The sequence below is a fragment of the Conger conger genome, chromosome 2, assembly GCF_963514075.1.
Source record: "Conger conger chromosome 2, fConCon1.1, whole genome shotgun sequence".
NCBI classification, from domain to species: domain Eukaryota; kingdom Metazoa; phylum Chordata; class Actinopteri; order Anguilliformes; family Congridae; genus Conger; species Conger conger.
The window spans coordinates 87,635,588-87,651,348 of record NC_083761.1 but is presented as its reverse complement, the minus strand read 5'-3'; the positions used below and the strand labels follow the sequence as shown (position 1 = coordinate 87,651,348).

Here is a 15,761-nt window from a genome sequence, read left to right as displayed (position 1 = left end):
TGTGTGTGTGTGTGTATGTATGTGTGTGTGGGTGTGTGTGTGTATGTGTGTGTGGGTGTGAGTGTGTATGTGTGTGTGTGTGTGTATGTGTGTGTGTGAGTGTGTGTGTGTGTGTGTGCATCTGTGTGTGCATGTGTGTGTGTGTGCGTCTGTGTGCAGTCGCAGATCTAAAAGTGCAGACTGAGATATAGGCGTGTTTATCAGGTACATTACCTGAGATATAGGCGTGTTTATCAGGTATATTACCTGGGATGTGTCACGGATCAGGCAATCAGAACCAAGCGCGGAGATGGCAGAATAAGCGGGTTTGTTAACAGAGTGACACAGTCCACGTTCCAGAGCCAGCGAACAGGAAGGACTCAGGTATGGCTGTGTGTGGTGGCGGGGGCAGGTGGTATTTGGAAATATTTGGGGACACTTGAGGACATCTGGGTGCAGTTTTGGGAAAACTGGAATGCCTGTTGATATCTTTACCAGATTTTGACATCAATTTCGTGCACAAATATAATATAGTTCTGGGTTTGTCCTTGACTTAGAAATTGGTATATTCATTGCCAAACTATAAAAACACAAGCCTTTTTGTCATTGTTTTGTATTTTAGTGTAACTTTTGAGTACACTGTATGGACATGCTCTGACATGTTTCTGGATGGAACAAGTCTCTTATTTAACTGAGCAGTAAAACGTTTTTGAGATATTGACACTTTTATAGGACTAGTACAAAATGACAAAATAGATGGAAATTGCCCACTAGGGGGGCAACGTCGAAATGGTTAATTAATTAAACTAAACTAAACTTAACTAAATCAGTTGGTGCAATCGGTTTATGTCAAGTTATGGTCAGGCTCAGGGAAACATGTGTCAGCAGAGACATTAAGACTGAACAAGTTGAAGCAGGTAATGTCAGGTAGTATTATTCAACCTGCAGCATTGGAATGCTGTGGAGTCATAGCAAGGCTGTGCTGTTTGTGTGAGTGAATTTGCACCTGCACACATTGCAAAAATTCAAGCAAAGCTGTTAGAGGTTTTTTAATGGCAACGTCTTTATTGCGGCAACGTCTTTACTGTGTGCATTTGTGTTCTCCAGTGGGTTGGTGGCATTTTCTCCTGGATTAGTTAAGTATCATTTGTTTGTGCTGTTTCTAATTAAGCTTAGTTGTCACTATAGTGTTGCTCTGCTGTTTATTTGTCTGTTTGGTTCTTAGTTAGTGCAAGTGGTGTTTATTTAGATTACAGTGAAAATGGGTTGTGTGTTTGTTTCTCTCAGGTGAGCTAGGCTATTGAGTTAGGCTATTGTTTTCACTGGCTGGCAGGCCACAGCTTTTGTTGTAGGAGGAGCCAATAGTTTACACCCTGTTCAGGGTATACTTACTGGAACAGCTCAACTCACTTTAGTGTGCATTAGTGTTCTCCAGTGGGTTGGTAGCATTTTCTGTGATTCAGCATCAGCTAGTTATTTAAGCAGTTGTGTAGCGCACCAGCGGCAGCTGGGTGCGGCAGCCTCGTCTACTTGCCTCGGCGTACGAAGTCGAGGGTATCTATCTACGGGTGTCCATCCAGGCTGTCTGAGAGCCTGATGTTTGATTTTGTTTTTGCTGCCTGCCCTCATTTCAGTACGTAGTATTCCTCCTGTCCTCCCTAGTTCCCTCCATGTGTTTCCTTCCCATCCCTGTCCTCTCCCCAGGTCCCAGTCAGGTAGGAGGTTTGCTTCCCGCCAACAGAATATGGGCAGAATATCTCAAACCTCATCTTCCCTCCCAGATCCGCTGATGTTGATCTCTGTGTGGCTGATGGCCTCTGGAACTGCCAGTCCACCGTCCAGAAAGCAGACTTCATATCAGACTATGCCTCCCAGCTCAACCTTGACTTTCTTGCTTTAACCGAAAAGTGGCTCTCACAAGAGAACACGGCCACCCCGGCTGCCCTTTCCTCTGCCTTCTCTTTTTCCCACACACCCAGAACCTCTGGCAGAGGAGGTGGCACAGGTCTCCTAATCTCATCCTCATGGAAATCTAGTGTCTTCTCCTCATCCTTCTCCTTCTCCTCTTTTGAATTTCATGCAGTTTCTGTTACTTTCCCGTGCAAACTGTTTATTAGTGTTGCTTATCGCCCCCCGGGTCCTCTGGGGAACTTCTTGGATGAGATGGACATCCTCCTCAGCTCCTCACCAGTCAATGGCACTCCCCTGATCCTCCTGGGTGACTTAAACCTCAATTCAGAGTCCGCCCAGTCTACCTTTCTCTCCCTCCTTTCTTCTTTTGACCTTACCCTCACACTTTCCCCTCCCACCCACAAAGCAGGCAACCTTCTTGACCTCATTTTCACAAGGAGCTGCACAACAACCAACCTCTCTGTAACACCACTCCATATATCTGACCACTCCTTCATCTCTTTTTCTCTTCCACTCTCCACTAACACCCATCCATCACTCCCACCATCCACTGTCACCTGTAGGCGGAACCTACGCCACCTGTCTACCTCCTCCCTACCATCCGCGGAGGTGAAGCACTCCACTCCGCTAAAGCCAAATCCCTCTCCTCTGTCCTGATCTTCCTCGACCTGTCGGCCGCCTTCGATACAGTCAACCATGAGATTCTGCTCTCATCGCTGTCTGGGATGGGTGTCACAGGATCTGCACTCGCTTGGTTTTCCTCCTACCTCTCTGGTCACTCCTACCAGGTGACTTGGAGGGGCTCAGTCTCTGACCCTCACCCCCCTACAAACTGGAGTCCCGCAGGGCTCAGTTATTGGTCCTCTCCTCTTCTCGCTATACACAATGTCTCTTGGTTCTGTTATCTCTTCCCATGGCTTTTCTTACCACTCTTACGCTGATGACACCCAACTCTTTATTTCCTTCCCCCCCAATACCCAGCTCACCACACAGATCTCTGCCTGCTTGGCTGATATCTCTGCATGGATGACTTCCCACCACCTGAAGCTTAACCTTGCCAAAACTGAGCTTCTCTACATTCCTTACAAGTCCTCTCTGACAATCGACCTCTCACTGACTGTTGAGGACTTTGTAGTTTCCTCCTCCCACATGGCAAATAATCTTGGGGTGACTCTTGATAACTGCCTCACCCTGGCTCCACAAGTATCCTCCATTGCCAGAACCTGCAGGTTCTTCCTCTTCAATATACGCTATATCCGTCATCTCTTAACGGAGAAAGCCACTCAGCTCCTAGTCCAGGCGCTCGTCATTTCCCGCCTAGATTACTGGAACTCCCTCCCAGCTTGTGCCATCAAGCCCCTCCACCTGATCCAGAATGCTGCAGCCCACCTGATCACCAGTCAGCCCACGTCGGCTCATGTCACCCCACTCCTCATTGGCCTCCACTGGCTTCTTATTGCCGCACGCATCTGATTCAAGGCCCTAGTGTTGGCATTTCAGGCTGCTAAGGGGACTGCCCCACCTTACATACAATCCTTAATCACTCCCTACTCCCCAGCTAGACCACTCCGGTCTGCCAGCTCTGGTCGCCTTATGGTTCCCTCACTACGAGCATCTGGCGGTCGAGCTGCACGTTCACGCCTGTTTTCCGTTCTGGTTCCTCAGTGGTGGAATGGGGCGGCCTGTAGTGTAGTGGTTAAGGTAAACGACTGGGACACGCAAGGTCGGTGGTTCTAATCCCCGGTGTAGCCACAATAAGATCCGCACAGCCGTTGGGCCCTTGAGCAAGGCCCTTAACCCTGCATTGCTCCAGGGGAGGATTGTCTCCTGCTTAGTCTAATCAACTGTATGTCGCTCTGGATAAGAGCGTCTGCCAAAATGCCAATAATGTAATGTAATGTAATGGAATGACTTGCCTACCACTGTCAGGACAGCAGAATCCCTCCCCCTATTTCGATGCAGACTAAAAACACACCTTTTCAAACTGTACCTTAGTCCTCCTTCCTGATTTCCCCCACCCCCCTTTCTGATATCCCTATCCTTGTCTAAAAAAATTAAAAATGAAAAAAATTAAATAATAAAATAATAATAATTGCACTTATGATGACGATATGTTTAGAACAACATGTGTATTTTACTAGTTATGGATGTTTATCCATGCTTTTTTTTATCGTAATACCGAAACATGCAAATGTGTGAACAAATCGCTTACCTTATCGCAAACAAAACATCCTACTACACAAGTAAATATCACAGGTTAGGACAACAATTAAGGTTCACAGGGAGGTAGGGAGGGACAGGGAGAGGTGCAGCTTGAAGAGATGCGCCTTTAGTCTGTGCTTGAAGATGGCAAGAGATTCTGCTGTTCTGACCTCCCTGTGAGTTCATTCCACCACTGTGGAGCCAGAACAGACAGTAGTTGTGAGCGTGAGGTGGAGGTTCGGAGAGGGGGAGGTGCCAAGCAGCCTGTGGAGGCTGAACGAAGAGGTCTGGCAGGGGTGTAGGGTCTGATGATTTTTTGTAGGTAAGCTGGGGCTGACCCCTTAACTGCTTGGAAGGCTAGCACCAATGTATTGAATTTGATGCGAGCCATGACAGGCAGCCAGTGGAGGGAAGTAAGCAGGGGGGTGATGTGAGTTTGGGAAGGTTGAAGATCAGACAAGCTGCTGCATTCTGGATAAGTTGGAGGGGTCTGATGGTGGATGCTGGGAGGCCAGTCAAAAGAGAGTTGCAGTAGTCCAGGCTGGACAAAACCATCACTTGGACCAGGAGCTGGGTCGAGTAGGGGGTGAGAAAGGGGCAGATTCTCCATATGTTGTATAGGAGGAATCTGCATGACTGGGTCACCCCTGCAATGTTCTTGGAGAGGGACAGTCTGCTGTCCATCACCACGCCGAGGTTCCTTGCACAGGGTGATGGTGTAAGTGTGGTATCCCCGAGGGAAATGGAGAGATCCAGATGGGGAGAGGTATTAGCAGGGATGAATATCATTTCAGTCTTACCTGGGTTGAGCTTTAAATGGTGGTTGTCCATCCAGCTCTGAATGTCACTCAGGCAAGCAGAGATACGGGCTGAACCCTGTGTATGAGATGAAGAGTTGGGTATCGTTCGCATAGCAGTGGTAGGATAGACCATGAAAAGGGATAACAGGGCCAAGGGAACGAGTGTAAAGAGAGAAAAGAAGCGGGCCTAGGACTGAGCCCTGGGGAGGTAGGACTCAATCCAGTCCAGGGCTGTGCCACAGATCCCCGTTGCTGACAGGGAGGACAGGAGGTTGGAGTGATCCAAGGCAAAAGTGTCAAAGGCGAAATCTACTTTACCGCGTCTAGTGGAAACACACATTGAACACTGAACACTGCACCATTGCACACATAAAAGATAATGAATGAATACCAGATAAATATTGGAACTCATCTATGGGTTCATACTGGGTTCAACACAACCAGGGTGGGAGGTTGAACTTTGTGACTTTTTACATACGTGACATATTGCTTCCGCATATTTAGAATAAGCAGTCAGTTTGATGTTGTGTGCTTCAGTTAAGAATTGATACTGATAATTCAGTGTGTCATATATGGTTATCTCTGTGGATGCATTTTCCCACATGGAAATTCATAGCATAGCCATAAGAACATGTGAATCATCTTCATTTTAGGCATCACATAACTTGTTTTCAAGCTCTGAGTATAATGAACAATGTTGGCAATGTAGAAGACACAATGCACAAGGCTCCTATGTGCATTGGTTTGCTTGTGGTGATGAGTTGTAAGTTTGGTAGTTTGTTTTCCTTTGTTGGCTTTGTCTAATAGTCCTGGTTTGCTGCTTTTGTTTTCTTGTTCACAGCCATGGATTCAGAGACTATTGAAATTGCAGCTCTTGGACGACCCCTGCACCCTGGCATGCTGTATGACTGTCGCAGAGACACCTTTATCCCAGGTAATGTACCTGTTAAACACACCTGTATCTCAGGTAATGTACCTGTTAAACACACCTATATCCCAGGTAATGTACCTGTTAAACACACCTATATCTCAGGTAATGTACCTGTTAAACACACCTATATCCCAGGTAATGTACCTGTTAAACACACCTATATCTCAGGTAATGTACCTGTTAAACACACCTATATCCCAGGTAATGTACCTGTTAAACACACCTATATCTCAGGTAATGTACCTGTTAAACACACCTATATCCCAGGTAATGTACCTGTTAAACACACCTATATCCCAGGTAATGTACCTGTTAAACACACCTATATCTCAGGTAATGTACCTGTTAAACACACCTATATCCCAGGTAATGTACCTGTTAAACACACCTATATCCCAGGTAATGTACCTGTTAAACACACCTATATCTCAGGTAATGTACCTGTTAAACACACCTATATCCCAGGTAATGTACCTGTTAAACACACCTATATCCCAGGTAATGTACCTGTTAAACACACCTATACCCCAGGTAATGTACCTGTTAAACACACCTACACACCAGGTAATGTACCTGTTAAACACACCTATATCTCAGGTAATGTACCTGTTAAAAACACCTATATCCCAGGTAATGTACCTGTTAAACACACCTATATCTCAGGTAATGTACCTGTTAAACACACCTATACCCCAGGTAATGTACCTGTTAAACACACCTACACACCAGGTAATGTACCTGTTAAACACACCTATATCTCAGGTAATGTACCTGTTAAACACACCTATATCTCAGGTAATGTACCTGTTAAACACACCTTTATCTCAGGTAATGTACCTGTTAAACACACCTATATCCCAGGTAATGTACCTGTTAAACACACCTATATCCCAGGTAATGTACCTGTTAAACACACCTACACACCAGGTAATGTACCTGTTAAACACAGATATATCCAGGTAATGTACCTGTTAAACACAGATATATCCAGGTAATGTACCTGTCAAACACAGATATATCCAGGTAATGTACCTGTTAAACACACCTATATCCCAGGTAATGTACCTGTTAAACACACCTACACACCAGGTAATGTACCTGTTAAACACAGATATATCCAGGTAATGTACCTGTTAAACACAGATATATCCAGGTAATGTACCTGTCAAACACAGATATATCCAGGTAATGTACCTGTTAAACACACCTTTATCCCAGGTAATGTACCTGTTAGACATACCTTTATCCCAGGTAATGTAGCTGTTAAACACAGATATACCCCAGGTAGTGTACCTGTTAAACACACATTGAACACTGAACACTGCACCACTGCACACATTGTGCTATTCTATGCTAGTGTGTGCTACTGACTGTTGCACACTATTGCACACCTGACTTTGGACTGTAACCACGCCATTATGTTTATTTCTGTGTGCACTCAGCAGTGTTAACATGGCGGCTATGCCAGTTTATTAATGAAACAGAGGGATGGGGTTGTGACTGTGTCAAAAAAATGTATACAGCTGAGCACCAGGGGGGGTTAGGGGTGGTGTTAAACTACGATCACACACATTAGGTTGGCCAGCCTGAGGGGTGAATCTGGCTCGACTTTGAGATCTGTTTTCTCAGCAAAGTTTCTTAAGATGTACCAACATTCAAAGAAGCATTTCTAAAATGGAGATTTAGCAAGATCTTTCTGTCAGATATGTCATAGTATTGACAGTGTTTCTCTCAAGACAATCAGGTATCTATATACATTTTCTGAAATCCAGTCTTCTTAATTGCTTTTGTTTCAATTACATAACTGATATCAGTCATATTGCCTCAGTCAAATTCCTCTAAGCTGACAACCTGAAGTTTACTTATTTGCTTAAGTATGTGTATATACTGTTCAATTAATATGTTACATTACATTTACATTATTGGCATTTGGCAGACGCTCTTATCCAGAGCGACGATGTTATGATTCATTCATTTTATAAATGGTAAAAATGTGATGGTAATGTTATTACCATAAATGACTGAAATGTTGTCTGTGTTAGGAGTCTTACTGTGGGATCAAGAAGCCATCAAAAACAATGTGGATGTGAAACCACAGACTGTCACGCATTTTGATTTTTGCAAAAGTGACTCTCTCAGTGAGAAGAACAAGCTGATGGATGTCAGTGCCTCGCTGGCAGCCAGCTTCATAGCAGGACTGGTGAAGGTGGGGGGCTCAAGCAGCTACCTGAACGACAGAATGTCCTCCATGCGACAGTGCAGGGCCACAATGCACTACAAACAAACCACTGAGTTCAAGCAGCTGACTGTGACCCAGGTTGGCAAAGTGGTATACCCCAAAGTGTTTGAGCAGAAGAGTGCCACCCATGTGGTGACAGGAGTACTGTATGGGGGTGAGGTCTTCATGGTCTTCGACCAGATGGTGTCAACTGAGGAGGATAAGCAAAATATTACTGGGGCCCTGGAATCGTCCATCAGGAAGATACCTAAAGTTGAAAGCAGCATTGCAGAAAAATTTAGGCTGACAGACAGGGAGAAGAGGACGGTGCAGAAGTTCAGGTGCACGTTCCACGGTGATTTTGCGCTGGAGCACAATCCCACCACTTATGAGGAGGCTGTGGATTCGTACAGAAAGCTCCCGTTGCTGATGGGGGATGGGAGTAAAGCAGTGCCTGTGAAGGTCTGGCTCTATCCTCTTACAAAACTGGACAGAAGAGCAGCCCAGCTGGCCTCCGAGATCAGTGCGGATCAGGTGGCATGTTTGGAAGTCCAGATGGGCCAGCTACACGAGGCCCAAATGAGAGCCGACGACGCCACACAACGATGTGAGGCCATTAAGGTCACATATTTAACAGAGAACCTGGTCAAATTCAAAAACATATTGGCCACTTTCAAAGACACCCTCCAGAATAATCTGAGCAAACTTTTGCCAGCTATCCGGGGTGGGATAGCGGGGAAAGAGAAACTGGAGGCCATTCTGAAATTCATCAATGAGTCATCGTTCACTCCTGACAAGATGAGAAAATGGCTTGATGATAAAGAGTCTGAAGTAAAGGTGCTGGAAAGCTACATCAATCGTCTGGAGGGCTGTGACGTTATGCCACCTGGACCTGAGCTGGACTCAGTTCTCTCTGATCCAGCCATTGAACGTCTCTGCATCTTCAACTTCACCTCACTGAAGAAGGAGGAGCCGTACCTCTCAAACCTGTTTGAGTGCCTGGCTTCTGAAGAGTTCAGGAAAATGCAAAAGATCTCTGTAGCTCAGAAAATCAGCTTCGAAGAGGAGGCCCGGCCTTGGTTCAGGGACCCACAGATCTCTGAAGAAATGAGAGATCTACTGGCGTGGTTTCAGTCAGAAGCGAAAAAGTTCACATTTTTTAAATTTGTAAAAACTACTCGTAAATTCATCATTAGCTACAGGTCAGACCCCTTAAGCCAAGGAGCTGTTGTTCATACATATAAACATGGGCAACTGCAAGGCATGCCAGAAATCACACCCAGGAAAACTATTAAAAAAGACAACACACAGGTATAGATGGATTTGCATCTATCACTCTATCTCTCTCTCTCTCCCTGTGTCTTTCACACACACACACACACACACACACACACACACGCACATTCACTCACTGAGCACTCTATTAGGCACTTACTTCATTACACCAACTTATTCATGCGATTATCTACACCGTGTGGCAGAAGTGCACCGAACACTTTATTAGGAACATTCTTACTTTATTACACCCACTTATTCATGTGATTATCTATTCAGCCAATTGTGTGGCAGCAGTGCAGTGCATACAGTCATGTAGATACGGGTCAGGAGCTTCAGTTAATGTTCACCTCAACCATCAGAATACCATGACCACGGAATGATTGTTGGTGGCAGACAGAGTGGTTTGAGTATCTCAGAAACTGCGGATCTCCTGGGATTTTCATTTTCATTTCACTATTTCAATCCTCACTATATTTTGCAAAGAATGATGCAAAAAACAAAAAGAAATCCAGTGAGAAGCAGGTTTACAGACAGAAGCGCCTTGTTAGTGTAACCCTGTTGAAATTTATTCATAAGAATATAAAGGAATAAATAAGTTCATGGTTTAATAAATAGCATTTAAGGTTAAAAATGTTAAGATTCATTGACCAGCAATGAAGTTATGATTTTGCTCATTGAGAACAATGAATATTGTGTAATGTTCATGGTTTACTGAATACAGCATTTAAAAGGTTCATTATTTGTTGTGTTAAAAATATGTGAAAATGCTTTAAATATGCCTGTAAGAATAAGGAAAGAAGGAGTTTTGTGGATTTGTTTTATTTCTGGAACTTTTGTGAATGAGCCAATCATATTCGAGGTCAGAGCACAAGGAAGTGAGTGGAATGAAGAAACGTGAGGAAAAACGGCGGAGTTGAGAGAGAGCGACGAACAGGGAAGACGTGTGAAGCGTGTTGTCTGCTGTAAAGTGAAACACGAACCGTTAAGTCAATGTCAACACCATTTTCAGTGAAAGAGTTCGACCAGGACTCTTACAGAAACTTTAATGGTGATAGTTCTGTCAGTTTTGAGCGAACTGCTCAGCACAAGAAGACAGAAAGTAGTTCAGTCTAGCTGCTGACTTAGTGGCTAGTGCATTTGTATGGACTTTGCTAACAAGCTAGCGACCAGCGAACTCGACTAGTAAAGCCTGTGTGGAACAAGACGACGACGACGACGAACACAAAGACCCCGACGGAGCCGGATAGCGTTGCCGAATGGTGGACTTTGCCGAGATATTCAGCTGCGTGAGTTTTCTCTTCGGCCCTGTGAATATTCTGCTTCTTCTCGTCATCTCTCCTCCTACTCCTGCCGCCTTGCAACCTGCGCGTGTGAGCCCACATTCCATTGAGTAAAGTTACCGTTCTTTTGTTTTTGTTTTTGCCCGCGTGGTGAAGCAGCCAGTTTGTTTGAGGCTACAACGTACACGAGCTACATTCAGGCCTGCATCACGTGAACTGGGTATTATATATTTCAAGCTAGATTCTTTTATTGCCGGCAATTTTATTTCTTTGGGCCCATAGGTTTTGCTGTTCATTTGAATGCATTTCATGGTGACATTTGATATTTGAAAAGAAAGAGTTAAACACAGTTCTATTTTCTATTTTATACTTTAACAGTTATGGTTAATCACTACTCTTGATATTTTAAGTTAATCAAGACACGTAGTAATTTTGTTTAAGCTAATAAGAGTGTTTAAAGGCTAAAAGTGTTTATTTAGAAGGAAAGTAATTCTAAAGACATTTTAGTTAATGGTAACATGTAAGAAGTCATGCTTAAACACTGATTTAAAGGGAAAAGAGCATTTAATTTAAAGTGAGCAGTCATACACACATTAGGTTAATACTAATAAGTTAATTAGTGAAACCCCAAGCTTTATATATTTTAAAGAACACAGGTTAGCCACCTCTCACATTAGTCAAACACGCTAGAGAGGCGCTACATTAGTGAGAGTCAGAGGGGAATGGCCACACAACATTACAACAGTGGTATGCTGTAGAGCATCTCTGAACACACAACGCATCATAACTCTAAGTGGATAGGCTACAGCAGTAGAAGTTGGTGCCGTCTAATAAATACTTAAGTGCTTACTAAGTGTTCCCTAACACAAAAAATTGCCTTTTGTACTATAATAATCAGTTTTTTTATAATCGGACCTTGATAATCAGATATTTCTCTTAACATTCTTATGTTTTTTGATTTCCACGTAATCTTTTGTTTGATTTATAATATAATCATAATCATAATAATCACAATAGTAGTAATATTGCTGTTTGAATGCAGTTTTCTTTGATTTGTGTTCAATACAGATTCATGTTTTGTGATTAATATTGATTCATATGTTATCAGATTTTCCCAAAATTACAATAAAACATTGAAACGTTGATATTGTTTGGAGTATAATGATTTGATATTGACATCAAACCAGCACACACACACACACACACACACACACACACACACAATTATTCAAGAGGTTTAGCTGCTAGTAGTAGCCCACTGCTAATTATTTTTGTATTAGAAAAAATAAATATGCATTGTTTTTTGTTCATACATATAGCACACATACAGTAAAGGAATATGTATTGGTCTACCCTAGTGTAAAACCCAGCTATGTTTCATAACATAGCTTGAGCTGGTCAAACCATGTCGAGCTGGGAGCTGGTCTGAACTGGTCAACCAGTTACCAGCAGTTTCAAAATCTAACTTGAGCATTTTTTTTTCAGCAGGGCATGTATCTATGGGGAACGAGAGGGTCATTACATTACATTACATTAATGGCATTTGGCAGACGCTCTTATCCAGAGCGACGTACAACAAAGTGCATACCCATAACCAGGGATAAGTGCGCTGAAAGACCCTAGAGGGAAGTACAATTTCACTGCTACCTGTACAACAAAGATAAGGACCAGGGCCTATTTGAATCTTTTTTTCTTTTCTTTTTTTTAACGAACAAATAAACAAGCAAACAACAAAGCAAAAGTGACCAAACTTAACTATCCATACACTGCTTACCTAGCCAACTAAAAATACCGATACACAAAGTAAATCACAAAGACAACAATTAAGGTTCACAGGGAGGTAGGGAGGGACGGGGAGAGGTGCTCCTTGAAGAGGTGCGTCTTCAGTTTGCCTCCACCGTGGAGCCAGAACAGTCGCCTGTCTGCGACTACGTGTCGCTGGGGGGAAAGCTCTGACTGTCGTTTGTGCTTATGCACCAAACGGCAGTTCAGAGTATCCGGCCTACTTGGAGTCACTGGGCGGCATCTTGGAAAGGGTGCCACCCGGAGACTCCATAGTTCTGCTGGGCGACTTCAACGCTCACGTGGGCAATGATGGAGAAACGTGGAAGGGGGTGATTGGGAGGAATGGCCTGCCTGATCTTAACCCGAGCGGTGTCTTGTTATTGGACTTCTGTGCTGGTCATGGATTGTGACATAACGAACACCATGTTTGAGCATAGGGTAGCTCATGAGTGTACTTGGTACCAAAGCACCTTAGGCCAAAGATCAATGATCGACTTTGTGGTTGTATCATCAGATCTGCGGCCGTATGTCTTGGACACTCAGGTGAAGAGAGGAGCAGAGCTGTCAACTGATCACCACCTGGTGGTGAGTTGGATCAAGTGGCCAGGGAGGCTGCCAGACAGACCCGTTAAACCCAAATGTGTAGTGAGGGTGAACTGGGAACATCTTGGCAGAGGCCCCAGTCCGCAAGGTCTTCAACTCCCACCTCTGGAGGTACTTCTCGTGCATCCCGGGGGAGGCTGGGGACATGGAGTCCGAGTGGGCCAGGTTCAAAGCCTCCATTGCAGCGGTGGCAAGCAGGAGCTGTGGCCAGAAGGTCATTGGTGCCTGTCGTGGCAGCAACCCTAGAACCCGCTGTTCAGGGAGTTCGGGGAGGCTATGGAGAAGGACTTTCGGTTTCCCTCGAGGAAGTTCTGGCAAACCATCCGACGACTCAAAGGGAAACCAGGGCTTGTCTCAGGCTGTTTTCAGCAGGGGAGGAGAACTGCTGACCCGGGTGGTGGAAAGAACTTTGAGGAGCTCCGGAACCCGAACAACACGTCCTCTGTGGAAGAGGCAGAGCCCAAAGACTCGGGGCAATCTGCACCTATATCCCTGGCAGAAGTTGCTGAGGTAGTCAAAAAGCTCCTCAACGCCTCTTCAGTGTCGCATGGAGGTTGGGGACAGTACCTGCACAGTGGCAGAAAATGGTGGTCCCCATTTTCAAGAAGGTTGCAGGGGGGGTCAGGGGAGTTTGCCCATCCGGTCCACATGTGCTTTGTGGACTTGGAGAAGGCTTTCAACCCTGTCCCCCGGGGAACCCTGTGGGGGGTACTGCGGGAGTATGGGGTACCGGGGCCGTTGTTACGAGCCATCCGGTCCATGTATAACCAAAGTGAGAGCTGTGTCCACATCCTCAGCACAAAATCAAGCACATTTCCAGTGGGTGTGGGACTCCTCCATGGTTGCCCCTTGTCACTGTGTTTGTAATATTCATGGACAGGATCTCAAGGTGCAGCCGAGGTGAGGAGAGTGTCCGGTTTGGTGACCTCAGAATTGCATCTCTGCTTTTTGTGGACAACGTGGTTCTGCTGGCTTCATCGGATCATGACCTTCAGCACGCACTGGAGCGGTTTGCAGCCGAGTGTGAAGGGGCCGGGATGAGTCAGCACCTCCAAGTCCGAGACCATGGTTTTCTGCCGGAAAATGGTGGATCGCTCCCTCCAGGTTGGGAATGAGCCATTGCCCCAAGTGAAGGAGTTCAAGTATCTTGGGGTCTTGTTCACGAGTGAGGGTAGAAGGGAGCATGAGATTGACAGGCGGATTGGTGCAGCGTCAGCAGTAATGCGGGCGTTGCACCGGACCGTCGTGGTGAAGAAGGAGCTGAGCCGGAAGGCCAAAATTTCTTACTGAAATGTAACGTAAAATGTATATTACGTTTATTTAGGACCTTTCATTGAATTATTTTTGAAAGAATCTTCTCTGTACAGAATGTTATACAGGTTAGAAAATATTAAAATATTAATTATACAGACTTTTGCACAGTACTGTACCAGTCTCATTTGCATATACAGTACATGTCCCAGAATATGCATCTGTCCCAGATTCTGTCTGGAAAGGTCACAGGTACATGACTTACCTTCATGTATTCATTGGGATTGTTTTTGCTGCATTGTTAGGAGTGGAGGCAGCACAGACCCTGTTCAGGATAAGTGGGTTAGGATAATGAATGAATGAATGAATGAATTCATGTTAGGAGTGGTCTGTGGAAGACAGACCATCATGAGACAATGCTGGTGGTGCAGCATGGTTGAATGTCTGTAGTTCTGCACGAGATTGCAAACCAGGTAGTTATAACAAGGCAATTTAGGCCATTTTGGGAATGATTAAGAATGCAAATACTAGGGGTGTGAGGTGTGTGGGCTGGGGCGTGGACCCAAGTGCAGAGAACCAGGCAGAGTCAGGGATAGGATGGCAAAAGGAATGAAACTTTCCTGAGAACAAACACAATCAATCGGCACAATCAAGCACAATCAAGCACAGGAACATGTAAACTCATAAGCTGCAAACCTCAGACACAAAACCACGAGACAACAGAAGTCTGAATGCAACACGTCTTGTCCCTGTCCGAGTGGTTCATTTACATATGTTACCAGTCACCTCTGGCAGTCACACCACAGTAATTACACTAATGCCTGAAATAATTATTCAACAAGTTTAGCTGCTAGTTGTAGCCCACGACTAATTCTTTTTTTAATTGGAAAAAACAAATAGACATTGTTTTTTGTTCATACATACAGAAAAGGACTGTGTATTGGTTCATTGACTCTTAACATCACTCTGTAATGTCTTAGTGTGAACCGACTCCCATTCTGCTGAATAAACAACACTGCTTATTTACAGTTCCTGCCGCGTAATCTTCTTCTCCAAGTCTTACACCAATATTCAAGTTTCAGTTATTGGCACAGTGCCACACCAGCTGAAAAAGGATCCAGCCTCACTCACAGGCCGAAACCGGGACATTGGCCCGACCTGGCGGTCTTTTGGAATGCTTTTCTGTGTTTCCAAAATTATAAGTCAGTGTTCTAGAACTATACTGCTTTCAATGACCTGCAGTGATCGTTACACCAGCATTAAAATGTGAGCATTATAAGAGCCTTCTGATCACACTGCGATCTTACACCTTAAAGCAGGGGTGCCCAGCCTTAACCCCACCACCCTCGTGTTTTTATTCAAAGTGCTTTACAATTGATGGCTCTCATTCGCTCATTCGCACACACAATATGAAGCATTTGTTGTTCATGGGGTGCGCAGCTGTTTATGAAATCCTCTGTAAGCTGTGAGCATCACACATTACCCTGCTGCCTACGCTAGGTTTTGAAACAGCTGGTAGCTGG

At 44.7% G+C, this 15,761-nt stretch overlaps 1 protein-coding gene across 1 annotated transcript; it reads left to right on the top strand.

The window, feature by feature from the left end:
• Positions 1–286: 286 nt before the first annotated feature.
• LOC133122403 (stonustoxin subunit alpha-like) lies at positions 287–11,613 on the top strand. Its single transcript, XM_061232361.1, has 3 exons — positions 287–363; positions 5,734–5,826; positions 7,866–11,613. The coding sequence occupies exons 2-3, from the start codon at positions 5,736–5,738 to the stop codon at positions 9,356–9,358; spliced, it is 1,584 nt and encodes a 527-aa protein (XP_061088345.1). The 5' UTR covers positions 287–363; positions 5,734–5,735; the 3' UTR covers positions 9,359–11,613.
• Positions 11,614–15,761: the final 4,148 nt, after the last annotated feature.